Below are 25,072 nucleotides of genomic sequence, written 5' to 3'. Positions count from 1 at the left end.
AAACCATGACATGTATTACTCCTGAAAATTACGTTTTTGCTCCGTCCACAGGCAGTATGCTACAAGGTAAAAAAAGGTATCCATATGGATCTAAACACAGAGACCCTTTCAGTGCATGAGTAACTAATACTGATACTAAAGGAAAAAAAAAAGTTCAGGAATATAAAATCATTGTTTCTTCAGTAATTTTAAGACCAAGTTAAGTGCCAAGGCAGATGCATCCTGAAACTCACCTGTGTAGTCAGTGGTGAAAGCTGTACTGGAGAAAGTAGAGCAGGAAGAGGCCTGGCCCAATTCAGTATATCCGTCACATTTCCACCTGGGTCCCTCTGCTCCTGATCGGAGTAGTCTGAAGTGCTGTGTTCTTTGCCTGTCTGTATTATCACATCTACAGTTTTGTCCTCACCACTGTGCAGACATTCTCCAGTAGTCCTGTTCTCAACACAGTCATCTCCAAAAGGCTCAATAGTTGTTTGAATTACCATTGCTGTTACAGAATTTTGCTTTACAGCACTTTCCACTGAAGAACACCAAGGTAGCGTTTTGCCATCACACTTCCTGATCTTTTGGTGGATTTGTACAGTGTCTAAGACAGAAAAATATGGTTAAGAATTTTCCCCCTCCCATTTTTATCTACAGATAAAATAGTAATAGTAATAAAATAGTAATAAAATAGTAATAAAAACATAATATCATATTTTCAAGTGATGTTTCCACAGAAGATCTTAATGTCATTTTCAGAAATACTTTCCTTACAGAGATGAGATGTTGGTATTCACAAACAATTATTTTTTCATGAAAAAGGCATACATGTGTGCAAAGAGCTTCTCCCCAGAGACCTTCTGCATTGGATCATTAAAACATTCCCAATTTTTCTTATCAGCAATGGCCATTCTTTGTAGAATTGAAGGTCCATATGTTTTATTTCAGTCTTTGCTCAGTAACTCATGGCCATGAAAAAGCAGGACAACCATGCACATTCCCTACTCAGGCTGTAATTCTCAGCTTAAAACAACCTGCAGGTTTGAGCCACCAGCTGTACTTGAAGGCCAGTTACAATTATACCCTCCCACAACACAGCAAGGGAGTTCTTAGCTACATTTCTAGTTTATTATTTAATATGCATATGCTTTTAAATTATTTGTTCTTTAAATTTGAATATTGAGTCTAATTATACAAGATTTTGTCCTTAATTATATGATTCAGTCAAAGCTGAACCCTTAATAAAAAAGCCCCACAACGTACCTATGCACAAAGGAGTCTGAACCACTAAGACAAAGATACTGAGCAGCTGACAACCCTTCCAAGATGTCAACTATACAGTTTTACACAGTTATTCTAACAACAAGAAAGCATGTCCAAATGCTCTGTGCGATTCTTTGCATTGTACTTCTGTTTGGTTACTTTTCAAATCACAGTTCTTACTATTACACAGTAACTCATTTCTTATGCAGACAAAACACATTCACCCAGCAAAGTGAAGACAAATAATTTAAAGTTTAAAGGCAAATAATTTAAATCTATTATATCTGTGCTAAATACTTGTAAAAGGGAAAAGATGGCCCATTTTCCTGAAATTTAAATTCTATGATTTTATAAAATGAAAATATTACCTCCAATAAGGCAGTAGAAATCAAAAATCCCAAAACCCCAGTGTGTCACATGGAACTAAAACCTACTCTATAGTATGTGCAATTCTTATATGGTATTGTATGTGTGATCTTATTTAGACTATTCACAAACACTACTGATACACAAAATCAGCAGTATTCAAGGAAGAGATAAACCCTATTCTGTGTACACGTGTACCATCTGCAGTGAATCACTTGGATCTTTAGCTAAATTTTGCCTTAAACAAGCTAGTTTAGATTTAAAGGAGAAACTGCTGTTAAGCAATGCAGCGGCAGGGTAGGGGCTTTTTTATGCCAGTTTCTCTCCCACACCATGAGCCACTGTAAAGCTGCAAAACTCTGAAAGTTTAATCAGAACCTTTGTTCAGAAACTTTGTCCAGGCACACCCAAACACACACTCTCACACCCCTGCTTGACACTGCCAGACTTCCAGGATCTTCTAGAAAGAAGATTGTACATGTCCAGAACTCCTCCTGGAGGAGGTACTGGTTGTTTACTGAAGAATGAGGGTTATGAAAAATTTTTGATGCTTATGCAGGCTTCCACTTCTGACAGACTCAGACTGTGTATTGCAACCACAGACCAGGATCACCCACACATCACCAGAGCCATAGGTGGTGGTTATTTTTACCTTTTCTCAATTTTTTCTTTCCAGTTTTCCTCTCTTATAGTGATCATACACTTCCAAACAGCTACACACTCCTTTCCATTCATGGTTCCAAAGCAGTTCTAATAAAATTTGTTGTTATATTGATTATTTAGCGTTTTTCTACTTTAATCCACTCCAAGGGATCCTTTAGCAACAAACCTGGTTGCCTTGCCTCGGAGGCAGGTCACAACACCATCCCACAGTAAAAAGAACAGCACATGCACAAAATAGTTTTGAGCAGGGGATGTATTAATTGAATCGGCACAACTTGAATTCTGTTGGAAAAATAAATTTTTAAAAATTGCGTCCTTCATTACTGCTCTCTGTGTTAACCCACTGCTAGAACTTGCATAGATATTCCTGAAGCAACATCAATGGTAGGATCATATTAAAAAATATTAATTTAACTTGATAGGTCAAAATAACCTCCTCAGTGATCAAAAACTTTTAAGCACATTCTGATATGTCGGCTCCACTAAGAGCAAATTAGAAAAATTGATCAATAACCCTATTTCAAAGATCCATCTTAGTCACTTCATGTAGCAACTCCATGTAAAAATCTCAGTTGCTGCACTGGACACCAGGAGGAGGGAGAAACTAACCAGCCTGAAGGGCCCCGGCTTTTCCCTAAAGATAAGTAAGCTCTGCCATCTCCTTTACATCTTGTAAGTATTAAGATCATACATTTTATGGTTTTACACAGCTACAGTCACATAGAGCTTCTGGGATGTTCTAAATATTCTCAGGGAAAACCTACATTTTTTCTACTATTTGAGTTCCATTAGATGATCCAAGGGAAAAGGAGATCTTTGACAAGAAGAAACAAAGGAAAAAAGGAAAATTATGAAGTTGGTTTTCTCTCGTATTTTTTTCATGCTATTTTGCGCCAAACATTTCAAAGCTCAGAATTTTCCCCACACTGAAGTGGGCAGCAACACAGTTACATATTTTGCCCCTGTAAGAACTCCAATTAGACAATTAGGAAGTTAATTTTTCACAGTGAACTACACAGTAGTAATAAGTCATTAGGAACTTTAGATCCTGTACTCTCAAAATCAGCATGCACCTACACCAAGTACAAGAATATTGATACAGATCATCCATTTAAAAGTTTCCTCTGAAAAATGGATCAAAGCTATAATTTCTAAATAACTAAGAGATTTCTCTACTCATCCCTTTCCAACCCAGTCCCTGATAACTGAACTTCTTTAGGAATGAGATACTTTTCTCATAGTTACCCATTTATCTGTAGGAAGAGTTGTCATAGCAATTTTTAAAGACTCAGCATAAGTAAGTTTCCTTCTTGGAAGTGTCAACTCTTTGGCACCTTGCCCTGAACCTCAGGTCCAGGAAATGCCCTACTAATACTGAGCCCATCTCACTGAAAGAATCCTCTCAAAGATTGTATTTCACAGATAAATTTTACTTCATCCAGGGAATTGCACTCTTGTTCTTCATGTCACTCAGTGAAATGATTAAGTTCTCTCCTGAAATCTACAACCTGGAATCTAGTTCATGTAGCTTCAAACCCTTACATTGCTGCCTTCTCCCACTTCAGAGTAATCTTAATCTTCTCTCAGATCTGAAAACACCATCAAAATCTATCACATACTACTTGAAATACCTTCTTGATGTAGAGTGGTGAAAGAAGCAGAGATTAAATAAGTAGTCCAATGCTAACACTGGTTGCCTTGGTACTAAACAAATTTAATTTTACAACTCAAAACTTTGCTCTTGATTGTCCACATTCCAAGGCAATTCACTGTTGCAAGTTGTCCTCCCCTCACTGCAAGCAACAAAGCAACTTTTTGAAACAAATCTTGTGTTTTTTTCCTCTCAAGAGAGACCAAATTAAGATGTGATATTTTATGAAAGTAATAAATATAGCCACAGAACCTCATCTGATTTACAGCAAAACCTCATCACTATCAGCACAGTGACTGCAGATGCCTGGCAGTAGCAACTGCACACTTCTCAAAACAAACAGCATTGTTTCTCTGAGAAAAAAATTCCTCCACAGAAATTTTTTACTGCCCTGACAAGAAGGTAGAATTTTCAACCTGTTTCCAATTATGTGAATTTCAGGATGCTTTATACACTAGCTATGCATTGAAGCTACAGACAATGTTCTTTTTTCTGAGACAACAAATCCACACATCCCATGATATGAAACCAAGAACTATGATGAATACTGCATATCCAAAACTAAACATGCAATGCTACACTATGTTGTATCTCAAAGTGTTATCTTGAGAGATTTTCATATGGTCTTACAGAAAGAAAACAGGTCTGCTTCTCAAAGCACTCACATTCTATGGACTTTAATCTCAAGACCATAGAACGCACATATCCCTCGGGATTCAGTCTCATCTTTGTATTTTACATATAATATCACTGTGTTGTATCTCATTTTATCTGGTATTAAAGCAGACAACTCCAGTGTGGGCTCCTTTCTATCTCTACTTTTAAGATCTACATGCAGCTTCTCCCCTATCCTGTGTCCCCAAACAAAAAAGATGAGCAGGTAAGATGGGTATAGCTCAGTAGTAAGCCAAATTTAGCTCAGAACTCAGTTACAGAATACCACTTGAAGAGCCTTGGCTCCTCACAGACAGTCTTAGCATTTTCCTTCAGTTCATCTCACCATAACATACAGACAGAGCATGTTAGAGAACCCAAATTACCAAAATATTCAGCATCCAGCTGCAAGATTCTTCAAATGCTTCTTCACAATGTAGGTGGTTTTATGCCCAAAAAATATGAGACAAGAGTTTTCCAAAGACTAAAAAACCATCAATGTCTTATTAACCTTAGATTATGGCCTAATGTTACTGGTCTAATGGTCAGATACAAGTATCATCAACTTTATTACTAGTAGATTTGTAACAATACTACCAAATGTTTTTAAATTAAGTTTGGCAATCTCACATTATCCTATGAGGCTTTCACAACAGCACATTTGGAAAGCCTCATAAGTCTTCCTGTTTTCATATATGAACACATTCTTCAAGAAAACCATTCAAAGTAGTACCAACCTTAGCTGAATAGAGAAGGCACTGATCATAATGCAAAGCTTCAGGTCTTTTATACTACACTTGAATGTACTAAGAAATCTGCCATAAAAAGTACCTTTCTGAAAGGCTAGATCCAGACAGACAGATGAACTCACATTCTCTGGAAAATATACTACCATCAAGCTGGTATGCTCCTTAAGTTGAAACTATTATAATATGGGACAAGAAATTAGGACAAACTCATTAAGATCTTTTTTTTCCTAGAATATTGCACCTGTAAACATAAGCACTTTGTTACTACTAATTCAAGGTAATGGCCACTTTCATAAGAGGCTGAATAACAAGACAGCTGTTCTAGGCTTGAAGAGGGGAAAAAACCAAACCAGTAACAGAATGAAAGATGTATTTCTATGAAATCTAACCACTCCAACAAAAACATGTTCCAAGCTTAGAACTTTCTCTACACTGAAGCAGGCAGAAAGACTGGCTTGAAGAGACTGTTACAGATAATTTCTTCCTTTTATGAAAGTACTGTAGTTTCCTTGAGAAGATGTGAATAGAAAAGATGGAACAGGACTTCTGGAATCTAAAGCTCCTCTTTTAGTGGATGTCAAGGGGATTACTCTGGAACCTGATACCGCTAAAATCACTTATATTTCAAACTCTTCAGTTTCTTGTGCTTGTTCTTGTCATTCAATTGACCCCTCATCAACATAATTCTGAATTGCAGACACAAGTGTCTAGCTCAGTTTTGGAGTTGAAGCCACGTATCTGCTGCATTAAATTTGTGGAAGTAAGGTGGATTAACAGGTTCATGAGCTGGTGCTTATATTTTGGCCCCTCTTAAGTGGATTCCACTGGAACACATCTGAAACCAGATTCATTGGGATCTACACTAGCAGCAAATGTTCAGACTTAACAGGGTCTTTGAGAAGTTTATCTTCAAAGCCCTTAGTGCAGCTGGCTACCCATCCCAGGAAAATCTCTACACCTTTAGTTACAGAAAAATCAAAGTAGTAGAGAAACTGAAAAAAAACAATAAAGCTTAATAAAAACATTCCAGAGACACAACACAGAAATTAATGCACTTTCAAGTCACCTATTACTCTTGACTGCAGAAAGAAAGTGGTATCTGCTACAAAAAGTTGAAGCAATTCAAGTTTGTTGTGAATGTGCATATGGATAACTACTCAGACGATTTTTTATTATTCTCTGAATATCACATTGCAATGAAGAAAATGAAGGTAACAGTTTCTTAAACTTTATAATTCAACTATGTTACTACATATCTGTCTCAGACTAAAAAGAGCCCATCATTCACATTATATACTACAGAGTTCATAATGATACAGTAATTGTGGCTTAAACATGAAATGAGTCTTGACTACCTACAAACAGTAAAATAATCTGTTTTCTCGACTGCAAAAGCAAGTAACAATAGCTTTTAATGAGACGACAGCTCAAGTTTATTTACTCATTCAAATTAATATTTGGATTATTTTCAGATATTCTTATCACATGTATACCTGACCAGGCAATCACCAAGGCAAATATTTAAGTCTTGGAACCTACCTTCTGTAACAGTTAGTATTCTTTTGTCAGACCATTCCTTATCCCAAACAGAAGCTGAAAGAAAATACCAATAGTGCCTTTTGATCATAAAAAGAGAGAGCTTCAAGAAAATTTCAAGACTTTGCATGCCATTTTACCTAAGATAGGATCATTTTTCTCATTCTCTCTTTTTCCTGTTGCACTGTCAATGCACATCCAGAGTTCTTCTAACAAGAGCTTCACTCTTCCTGTTAAAATAAATTTTAAAAAATATTTATTTATTTAAAATAAATTGAGGAACTAAGAATTAATGTTTATTTTACTCAGAACACAGACATGCCTACAACAAAATACAAAAGATCCACAACAAAAATGAAGACAAGGAACAAGCTTCAGTGAAAGAGAAATGCTAGATGCCATTTAGGAAGTGGATCCTGTCCTGGCCATATCCACACAGCAGACTAAAGGAAGAGCTTCAGAATGCTTTAGCTTTTCCTTTTTCTAGGGAGTACTGCAAAAAGTTGTAGCAGCCCCCACAGTAAAACGTGAAAGCAGATTTGAATGTGGCATTAGTGAAATTAAATAGCCTTGTAAAACAAATCAAATTACATGAACACTAATTTGGGAGAAAATCTTCTAGGAAGATTTATATCACATTTATTCTCACTCAGTAATAAGCATCTTAGTCTTATCATGTATCCAAATTGATTATCAGGCCTCAACATTAGTGTGGCTAGCACAGGTTTTTCCCATGAGAAATTTTCTTGTGTTTTATAAATAAAGATAAAGTTTGGATGTTGTTGGAACAGTGTCCCAGAACTTGGGCAGTGCAGGCCTGGCCAATCAGGCCTGGGGGAAGGCTTCTGACTGACCAGTCTGGGTGACTTTTGAGAACTCTATATATGTGATAAAATCAAAACAATAAAGGTCATTCCTTCTTGCCACTGAAAACTGATGCATTCATTACTCTGCTAGCTGCTCAACAGCGACACATTAGGAGATTCTGTCTACAGTAATAACAGCACCGTTGCTAGGTGATGTCAAACAACCTAGTTTCAGAGACAGAAGGGCAGTTGGAGAGGAAATAACCCAAAACCTCAGTAAAGTACACAAGCACCTCATCTACTTATGCCAAAACTATCATTAGATCCAACAATCCAACAGTCAGGAACTAGGACTGGTTTTGTGCAAATTCTGTAAGTCAAAGGCCATAGCAAATTGCTCATTTTATGTAGAGGAATATAAAAAAACGTCAGCACATAAGAGGAAAACCTGCCAAATTTTGCTTAACAGCTGGTAACAACACTAACATTTTCTCATTACTAATAAACCCTTGCTGCTATTTGAAACTCAAATTAATGCTCAGATATTAATGTTCCTATTTTGCCAAACCAAAGGATTAAATCTGGCACTAATTTAGTACAATCCAAAAGTAAAAAATATGCTGAGAAACACAGAAGCTGACATGGTCTGCCTTTTTCAGAAAATTTAATTTCTGCAACAAACTTATTGCAAAGCAAGAAATAGAACAGTGAAGTTCTTTTGCCTCAAAATGCCATCAGAATATCTAAACAATTCAAAAGCAGTACCAGCACTTTAAAAGATTGCAAAAAATACAAAAAATAAATTTGCTGGAAGTTTGGCCTCAGTACTTTAGAGGAAGTTTTGAAGGAGTTTGCTCCATAACCCTTAGATCCAGATAATTTGTAGTATATATTTTAGATCATTAGTGAAAAAAACAGTCAATAGGATAAGATACAGCTATACCTCCTGCATTTCCACTTGGTTTACTGAGCCTCACATGGAAATTGTGTCAGATTACTCTCCTATTTGGTTCTTTATGATTTCAGTGAGCTTCAGAGGGATTGTTTGTATTTTTTTCAGTGTTTGCATTCTGTTTTATAATTGCACATCAGCAGACTTCACAGGTGCACAGGGTAGACTGGTGTCAGAGACTGAAATATTATAGTTTATGACTTAAAAATCTTCATGAAGGACTTTTTCCTATTACACCAAAACTGTATTACAAAAGCTACAGAGAAGACCACCACATCCTGAATGGGGCCCTGTACTACATTGTTCACTGCCCACTGATCAAAGATAAGGTAACAACTCAGAGCCGGCAGTAAAGAATATATTCACAGGAGATCACGCTTAGCACGTTTGGGGTGGAGGCCACAGCACCAGAACTGTCAGCAGCAAGGCCAGCACAGACCCTGACACCAAAGGGTGGGTGGTGGAGAAGCTTTGGGTGTGTAGTGAAAAAGCCTCTAAAGGCCCATCCTCTGCTGTGCAGAGAAGCCCAGCGAAGGGATCCCTTCACACCAGGAAAAGCTTATCCACAAAAGGGGGTGTCATGGCCCATCAAAGGCCCCCCCAAAGGGGTCCCCAGACTCCACACCAGAGATGATGCAACAGATCCACAGTATTGCAAGGGACAGTGTCAAACCTAGCCTCCTCTAGGGGAGGCACGTGGGTGCTCCCACCTGGCCCAAAATGTGTATTAACCCACTAGATTCTATACTCCTCAGTGTGGTGGTGTGGTGGCAGCAGGGACCCTCACCAGCCAGAAGACCAGATAGAGGGGAGCAACAAGACGTCATTGGGACCCCTAGAAGGGTGATATGTTTCTACTAATCCCTGTCATTCTCTTTCTCTGTCCCCGCACCCCCTCCCATGCACACCTCTTTTTCTATTTCTTTCTTTCTCTTTGCCTCTCTTACTATTAAATAAAATATACCAACTTTTTTTGGCACCAACATCAAACCTCGTTTGGTTTTAATCACGTTTTTGGGTATATTTCGAACCTTTCTCCGCTCTGAGAAAAAGGGTTTGATCCACTTTATTCACAGACTTAGTTTCCTCTGCTCTTCTGTGTTTAAACCAGATTGTAACAACTAGTAATTTTCATTAATCAAGTATTTTCTTTACTGCAAAAACTTTACTGCAAAAACAATTACATTAGTCCCTCATCAGTGTAACCTACTTGTGTCAATCACATCTGCTTTTACAGCACTTCTGGCAGTATACTCTGTTTCCAAAAACGCAACTCCAGAAGAGTTGCAATAAATTCATAACAATTGGTTCCCCACAGAGAACCGTCTTGCAAAAAATCTTACCTTTGTCTATATCTGTTGCAAGATGTTCACTTGAACTCTGAGTTTCTGCATGCTTAACTATTAAAAAGAAGAGAGGTGGAAAGAAAATGTTCAAATGGAACAACACCACAAACAAATCTAAAGGCATTCAAAGGTAAACACTTACCTTTTCTGCACTTCTCTTTAATTACACCATCAAACTTTCCCTGTTAAAATTAAGAAGTACAAAATGTTTATGCCATACACACTTTTTAGAGCATCAACTGTTAAAGAGCATGAAATCTATACCAACATTTCAAAGGTCATTCTTCAGTTGGAAAATTTCTCTCTTACAGTGAATTGCTATGTTTAGTTACTCGATATCCCAAAAAAACCGTAATTTTACTGTTTCAATATCTCTTACACTAATAGCTTCCTTTCTTTCCCCCAAAAACACTAAAAGAAGCTTCACGCAAAGACAAGGAAAGCCTTACTTGTGCCTTTTTCAGCTCCTTTTCAAGCCTTTTCTTTTCAGATTTTAGTTGTCTGAAGTCTTGTGTTTGCTTTGTTGCAGCCTCTTCAAAAAAGAGAGCCAAAATTCAAGTTAGAAACTATACTGTAAAAGGCCACTAATTTAAATGGTGCTAGTTTGCAAATCAAATTACCAGAAAAAAACAGATAGTGTGAAATACAAATCTATTGAAGCTGTATTTTGGTTCATTAAGACAATTCATGCATACAAGTATGATGCCTTTGACTGCATAATTACTGTTTTGAACCACTGCACTACATTCATTAGTTTTCTCAATTATATGCAAGAATGAAGAGAAGGTCTTATTGTAATGATACTGTACTGTAGAACAATATACACCAAGTGAATTAAGGACTTAAAATTGAGGTGCAAGGGTTTTTTTACACATTTTATTCTCTTATTTAAGAGAACTCTGATTCAAAGATGAAAACACCATAGACAACTGCATTAAAAAGATCCCCACAGTACTCAAGACTAATAGAGAAGAGGACCTCATCTCTTAATGTCTAATGGACACCTGGGAAGAGGGCAGACAGGTGGAAATAGAAGGTACAGAGTAGGTAAGAACTGAATGTGAGGTTCCTAGAAAAATCCTCAGGTGACAGAGTTAACTGAGAGAACTCCTGAGTGTTCAGCTTGATGACATATATGGATAGGAGAGAAAAGAAATGGAATCTGCCTGCTTATCAAATCAGAAGAGAGCATATTAAAATAAAAGGCATTAAAAAGGCAACTTGGGTGGTATGCTGACAAAAAACCAATTATGGCAAAATTTCATACAGACAAAAGATATGAAGTCTGAGATATTTAATGAACACAGAAAAAACAAAACAGATAAAATAGCTATTGAAATTGGACCTAACACATTCACTCAGTATTTTGTTCTAGTTCTGCCAGAATTTGAGATTTTGAAGGTAAATGCGTAAAAACCCTGGCTGTCCTGTTATAGAGCCCCAAAATTCTCATCAAAACAAACACCTTTTACCTTTACTTTATAGTGGGATTCAGGGGGTTTCTAACACTAAGATATAAGTCGCTCAGTTCACTGTATTTTAAACTATGGCAAGCACAGCTATAAGCATGATAGGATTGTAAATATCTGCCTTGCCAATTGATGGTACAGACAGTGAAGGCTCAGAAAGTCTTACATATATCCACCCTCTACCAACAAAACAAGAAGAACACAGTGCCATGAAGCCAATGCTTTCTCTCCATCTAATGTAAAAACAAAGCAAACAAACTAACTAACCAACCAAATTACAAGTGCCAAAATATTTAAAAATCAGAAAACATGCATCAGGATCACTATATACTTAAATATGATCATAAACAGGAAGAAGCCTGCCAGGATTATTAGAACACTGGAGCACATGCTCTATGAAAATAGGCTTGTTGAACTTAATTAGCCAGAGGGGAAAACATAACAAATCTTACAAGGAATCCAAGAACAGCTTTCCTGTACCAGGAGGTACCAAGAAGATGGAATGAGACTGTTCATTGCTGTATGGTAGACATTAGGTGTAAACTGAAACATGTTTTCAGCGAGTTATAAGGTAAAACATGTCAGTGAATCAAGTTGCCTGGACAGACTGGTCAGACTCCATCCTTTGAAGTCTTCATGACCAGAAGTCCCCTTCCAACTTCATCTATGTCATGTGCATAAGACATTCAGCAGAAAACATTCTGCAGGAGGACTGATGTAAATCAGAAACTAAGCATGCCACATAGTATTGCTCTGCCCTGCTCCTTGGGTGTCAAAGTTAAAGTCACAGTTCCTCTGGATAGAAAAGGAAAAAAGATTATGATATTGTACTGTTCTCTTACTCAACGTAGAAAGTTACCTTCAAGTTTTTTCACTTTTGCTTCGAGTTTCTTTCTCCTGTAAAAAGAACACATTAATAGATCATTTTTCAAATAGAATTATGTCACATGAAAGGCCAGAAAAAAATATATCTAGCCATTCAGAGAAAACACATTTCCTATAACCAGGACCTGTGAGACCAATGAATCCCTCAAGTTGAAAAATTAAATTGGTGGCATGTTGCTGACATTCTCACACAAAGAGATGCATCTGTTATGGCGGCAAAGTTTGGTTTTAAGAGAGTTAATCCACTAATCCAGGTACATAAATATACCTTTAGCTACAACTTGGAATTAGAAATACAACCCCAGAAAACTGGCTTCTGTTTTTTGCATTACTATGACGTAATGCTGACAGGTTAGTTTTACTCCTTAAAAACAATCAAGCCTTGCTTACAATAATATCTAAGCAGTGAGACAATCAGGAATAGCCTTCAGGATCATTTATTTCACACAGATTTTTGTTCAGAACATCCAAGTGCTTTAGACTGAATCCAAACTGAAAGGAAAAACATTATGCATCCTGAACAATTTTAACTTCATCATTTCCAACCCTACCTTATGTACAAAACACACAGAAACTGGAAAGAAATATAAAAGTAAACATTTTTATTATTTTCTTCTGTTAAATCCCAATATCCCAGAAACTGTTTTTTTAACTGTTGCACTAAGTAGAAGGTTCTACCAATGTTCATTGATCACTTTCATGAAGCAGAACAAAGCTCATCTATTCCCCATAGTAAAACCTGCATAATGGATTGAGATTTACAGTCTAAGCCTTTCTGGATGTTCAGACTTCAATTACCACTTCAGACATGAACTGGAATATATGCAAAACCCATTCATAAATGGGAAGATTGACAACCTTCTGCATGTTCAGTAGTCAAAGCATTTATACTATAAAGTAGCAGATTGATGATTCTATGCCTTCTCAGCCTGAAGAGGTTCATACTTACTTTCCTATATGAGGGCTTTGACTGTCAAGCCATAGGTGAGAATTTCCACAAAATTCCTCATAAAACATCTTTACAGAAAAGGGGGAGGGGCTGTCCTTTAGAAAAGAGGAGGTAAGAAATTTCCATTTCTCTGTAAGTTTTCTTCGAATGAATGCACAGAAGTACTACATCTACAATGCAGGGACATTAGAAGCAAGATCAGTTTATACAGGAAGACTACAGAGATGCTGTTTGCCATTGCAGGGAGAAGACTCATGCAGCCAAAGTTCAATTAGAATTCAAGCAGACCAGTACTCCGAGGGACACAAAAAGGGCTTTTCAAAATATCTTAACATCAAATGGAAGATCAGAAATAACATCGGTCCATTGCTTGATGAGGTTAATCACATCACAAATAGGGATGCAAAGCAGAGATGTTTAATGCCTTCTTCACATCTGTCATCAATCATCTGTCACCAATGACAGACCTTGAGGACTCCCAGAAATCTGTGCTGGAAGATCAGACTGGCTTGTTCAGCTTAGGAAAGAGAAGGCTAAGGGGTGACTTCATCACAGTCTACAACTTCCCCAGTGGGGGACAGTAGAGAAGAAGGTGCTGATCTCTCTCTGGTGACCAGTGATAGGCCAGCAGGAAATGCAACCAAGCTGCATCAAAGTTCATATGGGATATTAGGAAAAGGTTCTTAAGTGAGAGGGTGGTTGGTCAGGATCCCCAGGGATGCAATCATTGACACCAACCCTGTCAGAATTCACAAAGCATCTAAATTACAGTCTTAGTTCTACAGTTTCATTTTAAGTGAGGAGCAGGGAGTTGGACTCAATGATCCTCATAGGAACTTTTCAACTTGAGATAGAAGTCCTGTGATACAAACAACTAAGAATCTGAATGAACAGACAGACACTAAATGCCAACATTATCACTGCACTAATATTTACAAATGAAATAATTACATTTACACGTGTAGTACTATACTAATTTCATCAACAACTACATTAGGAAAATAGGTAGACATTAAATCTAGCAATTTACAAAAAGCAGTTTGCAGATGATGCATTTGGGCAGAACTCCTCTTATGCTACACAACTCAAGTTCCTATCTGATCTTTATCATACATGCACAACTGCAGCTGACAGAATGCTACACTAACAGAAATTGTACTCCATGGGAACTGACATCCTTGTAGAATATTCAGATCTCAACTAGAGAGTTCTGAGCAAGCTAACTTTGACACTGGCTCTGAATAGCAGAGTGGACCAAAGGACATGAGTGATGATTTCTGACCTAATTTTTTTAACACTAACTGCAGATTAACAGTAATTTTACAAACAATTCACTTTTACTCTGCTTCTGAAAAAATCCAGCTTTCAAATTACTGAATTCGTATGACCTACTGCTTAAAATGGCCTCAGCATCAGAGGTACACCAAACAGCTATAGCATCACAAAACTGAGGCTGAAGTTGCAAGAATCTTCTGGAAGTTATCTTGTCCAACCCACGCTGCTCAAGCAGGGCCACCTACAGCTCACTGCCCAGGACCATTTCGAGATTGCTTCTGAGTATCTCCAAAGATGCAGAGGCCACAAGCTCCCAGGGCAATCTGTGGAAGTACTCAGTTATTCTCACAGCAAAAAGTGTTCCTGATGTTCACAGGGAACCTTCTGTGTCTTAGTTTGTGCCTACTGCCTCTTGCCTTGTCTCTGGGGTCCACGGAAGTGAGCCTGGCTCTGTCTTCTTTACACCCTCCCTTCAGGTACTTAAAGACATTGATACCACCCCTGACTCTTTCCTGCTCCAGACTTAACAGTCCCCGTTCTCTCAGCCTTCTGAGCCTTCTATCAATGGAGAGAAGCTCCTATCCCTTAGTCACCTCCATGGTCCTTCACTGAACTCACTCCTGTATATCCACGTCTCTCTTGTATTAAAGAGCCCAGAACTAACACAGTACTTCAGGGGTGGTGTCAGCAGCGCTGAGCAAAAGAGAAGGAGCATCTCCCTAAGTTTGCTGGCAAAACTTTGCTTATTGCAGACCAAGATACCAGTAGCCTTCTTTGTCACAAGTGTGTATCATTGGCTCATGTCATGAGAGCACCCCAAGCTGCTGTCCACCTAAGTGGCCCCCAGCATGTACTGGTGTGATTGTTCCTCATCAGGTGCAGGGCTCCACACTTCTTGCTGAACTTCCCAAGGTTTCTGTCAGCTCATTTCATCAGCCCGTCAAACTTGTGCTGGATAGCAGCATGCCCCTTTGTCCCATCAGCCACACTTGTGTCATTGGCAAGCTTGCTGGCAGAAGGTTATGACGCATCATGCACAACCACTAACAAAGATGTTAAATTGGACTAGACCCACTAAGCAGCCCTTGCTGTCTACCCCAGGGAGGAAGTAGGTGTTACCTACTGGCCTCCAACTAGACTTTGCACAGTGTTCATCATCACACTCAAGGCCCAGTCATTCAGCCAGTTTTTGATCCACTGCCTGCTCATCCAGCCCCTACATCTCCAGCCTAAGGGGCTATGATAATGCTGTTATGGGAGATAGTGTCAGAGATCCTACTGATGGCCACTCAGACACTAGCCACTGCTCTCCCCTTATCTAGCTGACACATCAACTAATAAGGTCATTGAAGCATGACTTCCTCTTAGTGAGACCATGCTGTCTACTGAGGAGCTTCTTGTCCTTCATGTGCCTCAAAATGAGCTCAAGGATGACCTACTCCATCACCTTCCCAGGGATCGAGGTGAGGATGACCAGCCTGTAGTTCCCTGGCTCCTTTTTCTTGAAGATATGAGTGACAGATAGAGGAGACAAGCATTATATCTACACTGACACAGTAAACTGCCAGCACATTCGAATGATCAATTCCCTCTTAAGATGCAGTTAGCAATGGGGTAGCTGCTCTTTGCTGCTCTTAGATAGGACGATCTGCTAAATATTCCATTAAGCTTGCAGGACTTCGGGTACACCTGTATGTGAAAATAAGTGTAGTCTGGCTGAAGAAATAACAAGTGACAACAATGCTAATCTGTTCGTACATTCTTTTGGGTAATAGTGGCTTGCTGCTGTCCTTGTGAATTCCATGTTTCACAAGTCATGTAAAGATACTAGGATATCTCTTTTGAGAAATGCTTCAGTCACTTGATCATCTCCATGGACCTTCATCAGACTCTGTCCTGTACAGAGAAGCCCAGAACTGGGCACAGTACTCCAGTACTCACCAGTACTGAGCAGAGGGAATCAATCACTTCCCTTGACCTGCTGGTAGCACCAAATAGCTTAGAAACACCAATGTTAAAAATGCTAACCAGCTCACACGGAAGAAAGGAGCCACCAGTGCGAGTCCCATTGGGATGTGTGCTAGAACACATCAGAAATAAAAGCTGACTACAAAAGCAGCTGAATGGTCTTAGAATTTCAAGTCACTAGAGAGTAATCACTGGTTTTCATAAATGCAAGGTGATGCACATGAAGAAAAATAACAACTACCAACACTTTGCTATATATTAGCTGGTTCTCTTTTGAGAGCATGAGTACCTTTCCACACAATATTGAGAAGTCACAGTTCCCTGATAGAGGTGATTTAAAGGTATTAGAGCATTAAAAAAGCAATTAGACAAGTTCATTAGAGTATCCATCAAGAGCTGTATGAGTTAACATGCACATATGCTCTAGGCAAGGAAATCTCTGAGTGACTGCTTACTGGAAATACAAACTTTGGGAATCATCAAGGCACAGCTTCAGAATATTCAGCATTATGGCAGCAAAATGGCTTCTGCAGTTTTGGTACCAAATCCCTCCTGCTTATTTCCAAATATGGCAGACAGTTCACTATGAACTGCTGAGCTGTTCTGTTAAAATCAATTCTTTTAAGGACTGATTTTAGTACAGACGACTTTGGCAATATCATTCCTATACTGGCCTCAGAGACTTAACAGCAAAACTGAAATGGATGGCAATAAAAAGAAGCCAAGACTAAGAACCACTTAAAACTGGAGAAACTACAGCTTTTTCTCAATTTCATCCTGTTTTTGAAGACTTTCATTAAACAACCACCTAAAGCCACTTCAAGACAATAATTAAACTAACACTACACTCAGGAGTGTTTGCCACAAAACTTAAGATAATTTTCCCATCAACTCCTTGTTGTAAGAACCATTAAGTACCAAAATTTTAGTAAAATGGAAAGGATAACTAGGTAAGCTACACAATCAAGTTTGGAGGAGGTAAGGGAGGCAAAGAAAGGTTGTGAAAAAAAGAAGCATCACTCACACAGCACCACTGTTTACTATTTCTTCTTTAATTTTATCATATTCCAGTTGACTCTCCTGATAAATCTTGAGAGAACTCTGAAGAAGAAAAGCACAGTTAAAATATGTCCATACTGAGGGGAAAAAAAACCCAAAAAACCCCCCCAAAAAACCACCAGATGACAGACACCTTACCTATTCTAATGAAAACAGTGCATAACTGAAAAGGTATATTCAATAAGAAAAGAAGCAAGTTGAAAAGTCAGGTCATCCTCCCTCTTTAAAGGCAAACGTAACAAACAAACAAACACAAATCTCTGTATGTCTATCTATCTTTTAAGTACGTGCCTTCAACACCTAGCTGGACAGGAAGTTGACGCTGAAGTCAAGAGCTTAACTATTCTACACCATACATATAATTTTATTTTCTCATAAAAAGTGCCATCAGGACATCGGCTACTAATGCTTGCTGAGGGAACAGGAATTATAAAACCATTCTAACACAGAACACAAACTAGGTACTGCGACAAGGCAAATGTTAATATCCTGTCTTATACCATCATGAAAAAATTACAAGAAAGAAGGTGGGTTTTTTCTTCAAAATAGTAATAGCATCTAGAAAATACATACATTTAAGTGATTTGAACAATCTTAATCTTCTTTTCTGTAGACTAAATCTCAGCTAAGCAATGGGAGAGAAATTAGGAATAAACTCAAGAAGCTAATAATTTAAAAACATATGTTCAAAAAAGTAACAGAAGCATGACCCTATTCTGTATTGACCCTCTTTCTTGGCACCTTTTCAGTAGTACAAGTTATATTCAATAATATGATAAGATCAGAGCAGAAAACCAAAGGAGTCTGAATGTTTCTCCTTACTTCCTAAGTGAAGAAATAAAAACAAAATAATTTGATCAATGATCATAAGAACTACAGCATCCTAAGCTTTTTGCTTTTCTGAAACTTGAAGTCATTTAATTAATTTCACCTTAACCCAGAGCTACCTGTCCCAATGAGCTGGAAATAACAACTGAGCTCATTAAAGTCAGCTTCTTTAAGATGACCATTAAATATATACATTTCCTTCAACAGAAAAAGGGCGAGTTACTTAAACTTTACAAGCACACCTTTTTTTCTTCTAACTCTGCCTTCAAGGAACCCAACTCTTCCTGGCACTTTTCCAGAGGCAGAACTTTCTGTAACATCTTCTCCACTTGGCAACGAAGAGTAGAGATCTCTCTGAAACGAGGTGTGTAATTAAAAAACAAGTTGCCAAAAACATAGAAGCTTTCAAACTCAGTAATCTAATTCTTCAGTCAAGTGTCTGAGTATTTTGCTCTATGGAAAAAATGCTGTGATAGATATCCAAAAGCTTTAAGAGTTTCAGTGTTTTCATTTTTCTATCCATTTAAAGAAAATCCAAGATCTGATTTAAAAACACTACACTGAGCCTAAAGCTAGATGCAAGCAGATGGCATGTGCCGCAGAGGTATTCTGCCTACGCTGAAGTGCCAGTAATAAGCATCTCTTACAGCATACATACACATTGCTGTAAAATAAGAGCAGAGTCCAACTGCACTGTTTCTCAGCAGGCAGGTTGGAGTGCGTAAAAATTATATGCTACTTCTTCTTCTAAAATCACACAGAGTAACCAAGGGCACACAGCCACAACTCTAAGTCAAAATGCTTCACACAAATGTGGATGGCCCAACTAGGATTACATTTAACCACCACCAAAAGATGAGCTTCACATCTCCACTTTGTCACTTAAGACTCTTACTAACACAGGGCCAGGAAAGAATCCCACACAGGTATTGTAGAAGAAGAACAGACTTCTCTCCTCATCAAAGACATCTTTGCTAGCTATGGCCTAGGAAGCACAGTAAAAGTACCACACTAAAAGCACAGCCCAGACCCATGACTGCTGCTATCATACTGTCAGACTCCTAAAACTAACCACAAAACAAGGAACAAAGTATCTTTAGTAAACAATATAAATCAAACTTACCGTTCAGCAAATTGAAGCTGTAATCTCTTGTTAAGGTAGAAATTAAAAAGTTTATCAAATGTCCATATTGTATATTTCAATCCAACTGCCACTTGCAAAGAAACATCAAGTAAAGACTTCCTCGCGCAAAAAAACCTCCACAAGACTTGCAGAACTAAGTGTTTAATACATGCATTTCAATACATTTGAAGTGAATAAGCACAGCTTCTTCTGTTACAAGAAAAAAATTGAGTAATTCTTAGCAACACAGATTTCAAATAGACCATCTCAAACCACATACTAGAAACAGGCAGATCTTAAGTGGCCTGTTAAACTAAAACTTTGGATAGTTTTAACTCCAAAGGCCTGTTTTCTTTACAGTTTGTTCTTTATTAGAGACATCATCTCTCAACTTAAATAGAAAGCCTCAAGCCCTTTTATAAGAAATGTTATAGGTATACTAATTCTTTAAGAACACAAATAGAAAACTAAAGGATATCAGTGCATTTCTGTTGATACTCTGTCAGCAAACGACTGCAAGAAAAGAAAAAAACAGACATTACTCATTTTCTCATCTGATTTTGACAGTAGTGTGTAAGGGTATCTTGCCTTTTGCTTTATAGATAAATAGAGAAAGTGTAAGATTGGTGTGCATTTTCTAATAGTAGTGAATATAACCCTTTCATTAAGTCATTCAAACCTCAAACCAAACTGCCTCAAGTAGAAAAAAAACACCAACTGGCAATTACATTAGTTTGTAGCCACTACGAATTGCAGCTTTAAAAAAAATGCTGAGATAAAGGACACACTATAAATATATGTATTAGAAGATGCATATATGTATATATCTATACATCTATATGAATATACATATACATATATATAAAAATATACATAAAAATACATCTATATAAAAATATATAAATAAATATATATATATACATATATATAAGTAACATGCTGCCAAACTTGAAAGGATGTTTTCCTAAAAAAGAACACACATCTCAGAAATAGTTCAAAAGACCCTATAATAATCTTTACGTTATTCTCCTAGCAGAAAAAAAAGGGTAACACTTACCCTGATGCAACAGGGCCATGGGACAGCACCAAGAAAAGTTACTCTTTCCTTTCCTCAAATGTTATGTTTTTCAAGAACAGACAGAAGAAAGGACAAGAAAGAGTAATACCATGGCAGTTACCCAACTGAGGGTTGCACTACTTTCTATTGCAATTCTTAAGAGTAATCCAGTAATGCAAAAAAGAAAGACTGAGCTGCAAGTAGTTAAAGAAGAGGCAACTTCCACAAGAAATGTATGCAGAAAAAAGAGGTACACAAAGTTCAGAGGTCAGAAAAGAAATCACAAGAGAGTAAAGGAGCTTTGAAAAAAGGGAGTTAAAAGACCCTAGCTTAAATACTCTCGGGAAACTAGAATGCAGGACAGGCAGATTGACAAGTATCTGGGAAAGGGTAGTAAGAAACAAACCATTACAATTAGAAGACATAGCATGGATATTAGGCCATAGTATGGAGATACACAATGTATCTTGATATATTATTCCATACAATCCCATGTTAATGGTATTTGAGAAGAACTGGAAGCAAACACAGAAGAGAAAGCAACCTAGAAGAAGAATTTTATAACCATGCTGTTCTGAACAATGTTCAGCTTCATTTTTCATATTCTGATATTTAATCCAAACAGAATTTCAGAACTTAATGATTAGACTAAATTCTGCTGGAAAAGTTTACATACATCAGCACTCAACTTTTAGTTCTCATATTCTTCACTACAGAAAAATGAAATAAATGAGCACAATTAAATGAATGAAATAATAAATATAAATACACTGATAAATAACTTCAAAGATCTCCTTCTGCTTTAAATAAATAAATAAATATCTTCAAAGAGCTGTTTCTGCCTGTACTTCTAATAATATTACAGGTATACAAAATAGCCCTGTTTACTGCCATTATACACAGATGTTTTAGAGAACAAATTAAAGAAGTCTTACAGTCCAGATTTAGGACCTGTTTGTGAAGAATTTACTTTCATTTTGAGAAGTATTTAGTGTAGTGCATTAATGAATATCCACATTCCACAAATCATATTTCCTGCATTTTTGTAAGTGCTTAAGAACAGTAAAACCCAAAGAAACAAACAAAAATGTGTGCAATTGTACTTACTCTCCATCAATCATTTTTTGCTTCAGTGCAATTAATGCAGCTATATATTCATTTATATTCTGTAAGGAAGAGTCTCAGGTCAGTAAAGAACTTACACCCAAAAAGCCAGTATTGCAAATAACCCCTAATCTGATTTCCTAATGTTACAGAAAATACAACAATCTGTCTTCTTTTTTGCAGTTCTCTTGGTGAACAAGTTACTAACTCACTTAAAGTACATTCATTTTAATACACGTGGAGAATGCAGGCTGCACAAGAAAGTATGCAGACTTAAATGAGGCCTCACTATAAAAGCTCTTCAAACTTTGCCTTTGCAGTAGATTCTATACTAAATCCCTACACCTTTTTTCCTCAAAATCCAATTAACCTTTGACAGAATATTAGCAATAAACATTAGCTCACCTGAGTCTACAGATTTTCCAGTTTCTCATCCATACTCATTCTAAGTGTGCCCTGTGAACTCTCAACAGGACCTTCTCTTCATTTGAAGGAGAAGTAAGTATTGCCCAAAGTAATACCATAAAAATACACGCTCGCTTAAGAGCCCTAAAGGAATAAATCGTAAGTCCTTACACTGCACCGAAGCAAAGCCAAAAGGATACGACTAGAAATTCCCTGACGGATCCCACTAGGCACGTCGCAGAGACACGAGCTACTTTTCCACACTTCGCCTAGCTAAAGCTCGACACAGAGCCCCTTTGCCACGCACGCTATCCGCCTTCCCTACGCATCGGGAGCGGTGACTCTGGTACCCGACACTTCCCACCCACCAGCGGCCCGGCGCAGACTCACTGCCTCGTCCGTGAGCAAAAACCTCACTCCAGCGCCACAGGGACGGCGGTCCGTGCCTACCTGCTGAAGGACACCGCAGTTGGCGCAGGCCCCGGCAGCGGCCGCAGTCCCGGCCCGCGGCGGCGTCTCCCCGGGCATCATCGTGCCCGTGCCGCCGCCCGGCCCCGACAGCGGTGCGTGCGCGCCGCTCCAATGCGTCACGCACCGCGCCACCGCCTTAGCAAGGACCCAGATCGCCTTCACCTCCTCCAGAGTGATGCCCACTGCTGCCTGACTAGTAGCAACAGAAAAGACAGCAAAAGTGCTCTCTTCAGAGACTGAATGTTGAAAGCAACTGGTGAACAACGACTTAGCCCACTGAAAGGCCCACCTCTGCCACAGCTTTCTACCACTACTATTATTTTTTCTTATTTTAGGTGCGAGCACTTCTGAAGAGAGTTGCTGCGGTCCTGGCGCCGGCGCGGGATAGGGCAGCTTCTTTTACCTGGCGCGAGACGCGGAACGGCAGCGCCGCCGGGGCGGTGCGGGCGGGGAAGGGTGGGGTCTGAGCGCACGGGGCGGCCCGGGCCCCGGCTCGGCCACTTGCACCTGCGCAGTGACAGTGCGGCCGCGGGGCCAGTCCGGGCCGAGCCGAGCTCCACCGGAGCTGGAATCGCCGAATACTGGCGGCAGTGATCTGCGACGAGCCTGAGACGATAGCGAAATCAGCCGGAAAATAAGCAAACACAATTTAAAGTGATAGAAAGCAGGCATTCTTTATTGCGCGCTGAACACTTTGGGAGGATATCTGCTCTACTCGAATGTGTGTTATAAAATTACAGTAGGATATTTATAACACCATGATTACGCATATTCACTACAACATTCTTCTTATGTTTGGAGACCCCCAAAGACCACTTCCTGGATGAAGGTCCCTGTAGTCTTCATCGCAATGCACTATTCACCTTTCTCTCTGGAGCATGCACAGTCCTTTATGGGATGATTCAGTGGTTTCTGTGCTGGCTTCAAAAAGATTCTTGTCTCTCTTATCCTGATAAGGTAAAGGGAATCCTGTTTTTCTAGGTTTTAGAATTCACATATTCTGTCTCTCCATAGTTAACTTGAGTTACCTTGATTACGCCTTTCTCAATTCTATCTTTTTTTTTTTTTGCTAGTTGGTCTTTAAGGTCTATCTATCAACTTCAGGAAAATTTCTATTCTCTATGTTATCTCCCAGGGGTAAATAGACCTCACCGCCTTCTCTCTGCTCCCGTGCTGGCAAGCTAGAGCTGCCATCTAGACTAGAGTGTACATAGCTGTTGCTATTCTGTGACACACACCCACCCCTAATTTTTAAAATGGGAGCATACCAGTTCAGGTCACTCAGACAGCGTCTTGTGGGAACGTAATACTGGCAGCAAGTGATCAAGGTTTTCATTTCGTCCAAGCATTTGTAAAGAGAGGTTTAATATTTATCATTACTTGTCATGGCTGCCTGCATTTACCACTTACACTACATCTTTCTATAGTGTGTGAGCCAGGGAAAGACTTTATAGAATCACAGAATGGTTTGACTTTAAAGGGACTTAAAGATCGTGTCATTCCGAGGCCCCTGCAATGGGCAGGAACACCTGCTGCTAGACCAGGTTGCTTATGTGTTTCAGGCCATGCTTTCAACTTAGAGTTACAGAAGTTAAAGTAGTAACTGCTTGCTGTATTGTGCCACCCTGTATTACCTCTTGAGGTACGTAGTAATTATTCAGTATTTAGTAGACAGGACTGATGGTTGCATACAGTGTGAATTAGTTTGTGATTTTATTCTATTCAGCTTATGGTGTTGAACTTTATTCACTGAATGCTGTTGCTTACACTTCTAGTCCACCTCAAACTTTCTCTGGCTAACAATTTATCCAGTCGCTTTTTCACTGTTGTATTCCTTGTAGTTTGTACATATTTCTCAGAGGAATCAATATTCGTGTCTAGTTCTGCAGACCATGTTAAACCATCCTTCTGATGAACAATAATGTGTACAGCTGCATGATTATCTGGACCTTGATGAAGACACTGAAACTTTTAACTCCAGTATAAGTGCTCTGATGAGACACAGTATTTCAGGCTTTCTCAATCTTTCAACTTTGAGAGCCTTAAAACAGTATAATAAAATACTCTTTAGAACAACAGTACAATTTAAATGTCAGTGTCCCTGGAATGAATTTACCTTTTGGGCTGAGTAAGTTTCCCATGTGAAGTGTCCTTCCAATGGTATGGAACTGAGTACTACTCCTTTTAGATTTGAGAATTTGGGGCTCCAGTCAGGTCAGGTAACAAGACACTATATTAGATGAGTTACTTGAGCACAGGGTTCTGCAGGAAGAAATCATGCTATATCTGAAAGAAATTAATAGATGTTTTCAGAAGAGGTCAATGTTTCTTGTAACTATCATGCTTAAAGTGAAAATGTTACCAAAATTTTGTTTTAACATTAAAGATGTCCGAATTTTCTAGTTGTTTAGGTTTCACAGAATCACAGAATCATTTAAGTCAGAAAAGACCTCCAAGATAATCAAGGCCAACTTTTACCAATCTCCACCTTGTTAACCAGGCCATGGCACT

At 38.5% G+C, this 25,072-nt stretch overlaps 1 protein-coding gene across 7 annotated transcripts in view; it reads right to left on the bottom strand.

Annotated features, from left to right (window-relative positions):
- Positions 1–22,967, bottom strand: part of ICE1 (interactor of little elongation complex ELL subunit 1) — a 39,485-nt gene extending 16,518 nt beyond the window's left edge. Inside the window, exons 1-14 of one of the 7 annotated variants that reach the window (XM_085051633.1) lie at positions 22,851–22,967; positions 22,541–22,750; positions 21,689–21,747; positions 20,003–20,037; positions 19,525–19,543; positions 18,644–18,755; positions 17,539–17,615; positions 12,297–12,334; positions 10,418–10,500; positions 10,111–10,150; positions 9,966–10,022; positions 7,005–7,094; positions 6,868–6,921; positions 234–586 (exon numbers count right to left, since the gene is read on the bottom strand). In XM_085051633.1, coding sequence (XP_084907759.1) covers positions 234–586; positions 6,868–6,921; positions 7,005–7,094; positions 9,966–10,022; positions 10,111–10,150; positions 10,418–10,500; positions 12,297–12,334; positions 17,539–17,615; positions 18,644–18,755; positions 19,525–19,543; positions 20,003–20,037; positions 21,689–21,747; positions 22,541–22,621 — 1,098 coding nt within the window. In that variant the 5' untranslated portion in view covers positions 22,622–22,750; positions 22,851–22,967. Of the gene's footprint in view, positions 1–233; positions 587–6,867; positions 6,922–7,004; positions 7,095–9,965; positions 10,023–10,110; positions 10,151–10,417; positions 10,501–12,296; positions 12,335–17,538; positions 17,616–18,643; positions 18,756–19,524; positions 19,544–20,002; positions 20,038–21,688; positions 21,748–22,540 lie in introns of all 7 variants that reach the window. The other 6 variants (XR_014849886.1, XM_085051638.1, XM_085051636.1 and 3 more) reach the window with 6 other exon arrangements.
- Positions 22,968–25,072: the final 2,105 nt, after the last annotated feature.

The sequence above is a fragment of the Lichenostomus cassidix genome, chromosome 2 (genome assembly GCF_008360975.1).
Source record: "Lichenostomus cassidix isolate B80296 chromosome 2, HeHo_3.0, whole genome shotgun sequence".
Lineage (NCBI taxonomy): Eukaryota > Metazoa > Chordata > Aves > Passeriformes > Meliphagidae > Lichenostomus > Lichenostomus cassidix.
Note: the sequence above shows the minus strand (reverse complement) of the source record. Positions and strands in the feature narration are given on the sequence as shown.